The 5,591-nt window shown below is 46.9% G+C and overlaps 1 protein-coding gene across 1 annotated transcript in view; it reads left to right on the top strand.

Annotated features, from left to right (window-relative positions):
• The window catches only part of LOC143137715 (protein sidekick-2-like), a 337,537-nt gene extending 332,563 nt beyond the window's left edge, over positions 1–4,974 (top strand). Inside the window, exon 45 of the mRNA XM_076298006.1 lies at positions 4,052–4,974. Within this exon, the coding sequence (XP_076154121.1) occupies positions 4,052–4,546 (495 nt within the window). The 3' untranslated portion in view covers positions 4,547–4,974. The remainder of the gene's footprint in view (positions 1–4,051) is intronic.
• The last annotated feature ends 617 nt before the right edge of the window (positions 4,975–5,591 follow it).

Below are 5,591 nucleotides of genomic sequence, written 5' to 3'. Positions count from 1 at the left end.
GTGTGTGTGTGTGTGTGTGTATGTGCCTTGTTTGCCCCTTGTTGTGATGCCCAAGCTGCCGGCATGAGAGGAATGCCTTTCATTTATGCCCTCTTCAGTACTCTCCACATGCATACGACACGTCCAAGTTGTGTTGTTACGCAACACAACTACAGCCCATACCGCCGTCCAGCCAGTAACGGACCGCCGCTAGGCCCTGCAACACTGGGCAGGATAATGGAGGCCTTTGTCAGATGGTGGCACCAAAAAGTTGAGCACAAAGTTTAGGGATACTTTATGAATTGTGACAAATGTCTTGGAAAGCTACGCTAGGCAAATTGATTTAGCCAAGAATTCGGTCGGGGCTATATTCGGAGCAGAGCTTGGGTATTTCTGTGTGTGTGTGTGTGTGTCTGTGTCTATGTCTGTGTGTGTGTGGGTGTGTGTGGGTGTGTGTGCGTTGTCGGGACAGGGGGTGGAGGAAAGAGAAGGGGAACTCGCCGCTTTCCTCTGGATCTGTTTTGAATTCACCGCAAGGAAAAATGGAGGGAAAAATGAGAGCGAGACGAGAGAGGAGAAAGGACCACAAGAAATATGACAAGCAGTCTGAGAGAGAGAGAGAAGGAGAGAGAGAGAGAGAAAGAGAGAGAGAGAAAACAGTATGTTTGGAAGCACGTTTCTGCAATTTATCATCGCCAACATCTCCAGTGACATTTTCACATTTGTCTGACATACATTACACATGAATAAATAAATAAATAAGACGACGATGCAGGGGATTGGGTGGTTGGGGGGGTGGGGGGGTGGGGGGGTAGCTCTGCGATGTTTGGCATGAAAGCCCTTTCAGTGGTGAAGGCCCAGGGCTGATGGGCAATCTGAGCTAGGGCCATATGTGTCCCACATGGAGGGTGCAGTAGAGCAGACTAGAGCAAAGCAGAGGGAGACGCAAGGGAGGTCTGGAGTCTGTCAGCAAACCAAGTCAAGGTCCTGTCTGAGAGAGAGAGAGAGAGAGAGAATTAGAAACCAGCAACAGAGCAAGAAAGGAAAGAATGAAAGAAAGAGCAAAAGACGAGTGTTAGATAAAGATAGAAAGAAAGAGGTAGAGCTTCTTCTTGGCTCTACAGGAAATACACCACTGGAAGCGGTGGAGGCAGAAATAATTTGGGGGGTAGAAAATAGAAAGAGAGGTAAGAAAATCGAGGTTTAGGAAGATGGAAAGAGAGAGAGGAGGGCAGATAGAGACGTTAAAGTGCCGTCGATAATCTGCAGAGACAGAAACACTCAGGGGAGGAGAGAAGCAGAAAGAATGGGGGACAGAGAAAGAAGCGGAAAGAGAGGGGGACAGAGAGAGAAGCAGAAAGAGAGGGGGACAGAGAGAGAAGCGGAAAGAGAGGGGGACAGAGAGAGAAGCGAAAAGAGAGGGGGGCAGAGAGAGAAGTGGAAAGAGAGGGGGACAGAGAAAGAAGCGGAAAGAGAGGGGGACAGAGAGAGAAGCAGAAAGAGAGGGGGACAGAGAGAGAAGCGAAAAGAGAGGGGGGCAGAGAGAGAAGTGGAAAGAGAGGGGGACAGAGAGAGAAGCAGAAAGAGAGGGAGACAGAGAGAGAAGTGGAAAGAGAGGGGGACAGAGAGAAGCAGAAAGAGGGGGACAGAGAGAGAAGTGGAAAGACAGGGGGGCAGAGAGAGAAGTGGAAAGAGAGGGGGACAGAGAGAGAAGCAGAAAGAGAGGGGGACAGAGAGAGAAGTGGAAAGAGAGGGGGACAGAGAGAAGCAGAAAGAGAGGGAGACAGAGAGATCAAGGCAGGAGCCCAATCTTGAAGCATTGCAGCAATTACGACGAGAAACCTGGCCCGTAAAATTCTGCCATCCCCCATCTCTCTCTCTCTCTCTCTCTCTCTCTCTCTCTCTCTCTCTCTCTCTCTCTCTCTCTCTTCAGTGCTGGGTCAGAACGTGTGTGTGTAGGGGTCTCCTTGGAGCCTACTAGGGTATCAGCTCTCAGTGTGTCAATCAGTCAGTCCGGAATCCCTGTTGGTATTTCATGTCTCAGGCCTCCAATCCTCTGCTGAAAGGAGGAGGTGGCTGATTACTGTGGTGAGGTTTGAGGCACTAGAGTGAACTCTTTTGCATGGGGTGGCTCGCCAAATGAGAGATTCCTGATTATAGAGCATGAAAGGGAGATGCTTGGATGCCTTGTTTTGATTTTCTTCTCTTTTCATCTCCGCAGAGAGTGGAAGATCAGTGGCTAAAAAAAAAAATACTCTACAAGTGAGGAAATTCCCAGATTCCTGGCCAGATTAGGGAGGATAGAGAGAGAAAGAAGGAGGTGGGGAGGGATGAGTGGAGTGACCAATGAGGTGGAGAGGGATGAGTGGAGTGACCAATGAGAAAGTGTGAAGGGGAAAAAGGGTGGGTGTGGAATGGGTTAGCTGTCAGTGAACACTGTCATAAAGAGAAGGTTTCTAAAATTAGTGCTAGAATGACGCTAACAGTAGCTTGCCAATTAAAGATCCTAGAAAAGTGGTAGAATTGTTCTAATAGGAGCTTACCGTTGTCATTGTTGTTAGCATTAACACATGGCTAATAGGCTTTTTTTATCTTTATTTTTATCTGTTCTAAATTCAGTAATGACATTATAGTCCACAACAGTAGGCACAAAGATTATTCCTGTCAGGTGCAAAATTACCCGGCATCTAGACACTTGACTTTGTCTAGTGTCCTCTTTCACCCTGTGATGATGCTGCACTTAAAGTGGACCCAAGGCTTTGAGAGATTTCTCATGAGGTATACCCATTGCAGCGATGATAAACATGTCAAATAGCCTAAGATGGACAAGTCTACCAGCCATAGTTTGGAGATTGAGCCACTCGCATGAGTTTAAGGTGTATTTAAGCCCTTCCAATACAATTTAAACGTGTATATAAACCAGACAGGCACTGCAAAAGCTTTTTTTCATTTCAGTGAGGTTTAACTGGTGATTTGATTCTATTTGTTCTCAGCCTTGACTCTCAGAAGATCTGAGAATGCTAGTTTTCTGATATCCTTTGCTATTGATGAAAAAAAATAAAACACTTGACTGAGTCCTGCACTCATTTCATTACTAACTGCATGTTAACAACATGACCAGAGTGTACGTGGGAGAATATAAGATGTTTAAATCCATCCATGATGACAAAGAAGTAGCCATTTCTTTACAAACCAAAAGATCATTGGACCAAGCAAGCAACCCTGCTCTTGTCCGTATGACCATTGTGAATGTCCCTCTTAATTACCGTCTCATGTGTCATTGTCATCATTAAACTCCATTGGAACTTAATTCTCTCTACTGCATTGCCATGACTGAAATAAAAAAAAAAAGCATTTTGGATGCTCAAAATTCTCACGCTTCAAAAACCCAACTTTGTAAAACCCGCTATCTTTGTTCACCCCTAGGAGGCGCTTGTGTTCCCGTATAAGACGGGGGGCCTCCGTGTTCTGCCGCTCAACTTGGTGAGGACCTGCTTGTGTGTTTGACTGACAAAAGATCGGCCCTCTCCCTTTCCTTCCTCTCCTCTAGGTCCCTCCCTCTGATACTGTATCTCCCAACCCAATGTGCCTTGTTGGAGTGTCATGTGTAATCAGTGCCCCCCCCCCCCCCTGTTCTGTAGAGATTAGACCCAGTAGTATGTGACTGTTGTTATCCTGGATCACTTTTACCCAAGCGCCGTAAATGACCTGTGGCCCTCTGTGTTATTGTTTAGACAACAGTGCACGCCTTGGGACAAGACTCCATGTGTGTAATAGTTCTCTGTGTGTGTGTTTGTGTGTGATTTTCTTGCTGTATGTGTAAAGTGTGTGAAAGTCTATCTTTGTGAGTATGCTTATCTTCTGTTCTGACCATGTGTGTATGTGTGAGAAAAAGAGAGAGAGAAAGAGAGAGAGAGAGAGGGATTGGGTCTACAGTGTTACCTCTAACCTCTATGCTTTCCGCCCTTCCCTCCTCTCTCTCTCTCTCTCTCTCTCTCTCTCTCTCTCTCTCTCTCTCTCTATGTCTCTCTCTTTCTCTCTCTTTCTGTCCCTTTCTCTTTCCCCCTCTCAGGGCAGCGACAGCGAATACGAGGTGGACTCCAACCGCCAGAAGACGCACTCCTTCGTCAACCACTACATCAGTGACCCCACCTACTACAACTCATGGCGCCGGCAACAGAAGGGAATCTCCCGCGCCCAGGCCTACAGCTACGCCACCGAGTCCGACGCCGGAGAGCCCGAGCCCTGTGCCCAGCCACCCCCGCTGCCCCCTCTGCCACCCATGCCCCCCCAGCTCAACTCCCCGCAGGGCCAGACGCAGTCACCTACCCCAGGCCAGGTGCAACAAGGCGGGCAGGGCCAAGTGGTGGTGGCAGGGGGACAGGGGCAGGGGCAAGTGCCAGGGCAGGGGCAGGGGAGCCTGTTTCGGCCCAAGGGCAGTCGGACTCCCACTCCGTGCCAACAGAGCTCCAACCCACCCAGCCAGCATAGCACCCTCTACCGCCCCCCAAGCAGCCTGGCGCCGGGGTCCCGCACCCCCATCGCCGGGTTCTCCTCCTTCGTCTGACCCTGCTTTGACCCAATCGATCGATCCACCGAGCAAAATGTGGCCCCTTCTTTGTCTCAGCGAGTCTTCACATTGGCTCTTTGTCCTGACAGGACAAGAATGATGATCAGAGATTCAAAAATGAAAAAAAAAAATGTTTTTTTCTTTCTTTTTTATGTCGTGATTTTTTTTTTCAGTCCCAACAGGTTTGATTTGAATTGCTTTTGCTTTTTGTCTCTGCATTTTTTATGCATTTTTTAACCTTCTTTTAGTGGCTTTGGCAAAGACTTTAAATAAGTGCTCACAGCTGGTTTATATGTTTGTGTTGAGTTGCTTCTTCTTCTGTGATTTGAAGAGACAATCATATTGTAAGAACCGATAGCCTTCTGTTTTTTGTGATTGTTTTTTTTTTTTTTTTGCAGCCTGAGCAATGCATGGAGTTATTTATTTTATTTTTTTAACAGTTTTTTTTCTCTTGTTCACACAGTATACAGTGATTCAACCCAACAAAACTTCACATATTACAAAATGTGGAGGGAAAAAAAAACAAAATGGTCTTTGAGAAACTTTTTGGCCATGTACGAAGTGGGAAAAGGACTACGGAATAATAGAAGAGTTTGCAAATTAGAGTAAATGTGTTGAGTAAATTGACTTGAGAGAAGACGATGAAGGGATGATCGCAATGAAGAAGAATGGGAGTTACTCTTGACTTTGACTGGGACTCTCTCTTCTTATCTCTCTCTCTTTCTTTCTCTCTCTCTCTCTCTCTCTGTCTGTCTTCCTGTATTTCTCTTTCTCTTTCTCTCTCTCTCTCTCTCCACCCTCCTTTAAAGGGAAGATACCTGAGCTGGCGTAGCACATATAGCCCTTACACATTTTTTGCTATGAAAGTGTCCCAAAACTACTGAAGTGGGGTCTGGAAAGTAGACAAGGTCTATCTCCGTGGCCCCAGAGGTCAGTTGAAAAAACGACGTGACGAGACAGCATCACATTTAGGATGCCTGTAGGATGCCCTCAGTACGAGCTACGAAGATGCCAATCAACATTGGAGGTGTGCTGACTACTC

This window comes from Alosa pseudoharengus, unplaced genomic scaffold (genome assembly GCF_046254945.1).
Source record: "Alosa pseudoharengus isolate Yale_2024_CS ecotype anadromous, Long Island Sound unplaced genomic scaffold, YU_APseudo_1.1 YU_APseudo_1.1_scf_21, whole genome shotgun sequence".
Lineage (NCBI taxonomy): Eukaryota > Metazoa > Chordata > Actinopteri > Clupeiformes > Clupeidae > Alosa > Alosa pseudoharengus.
Note: the sequence above shows the minus strand (reverse complement) of the source record. Positions and strands in the feature narration are given on the sequence as shown.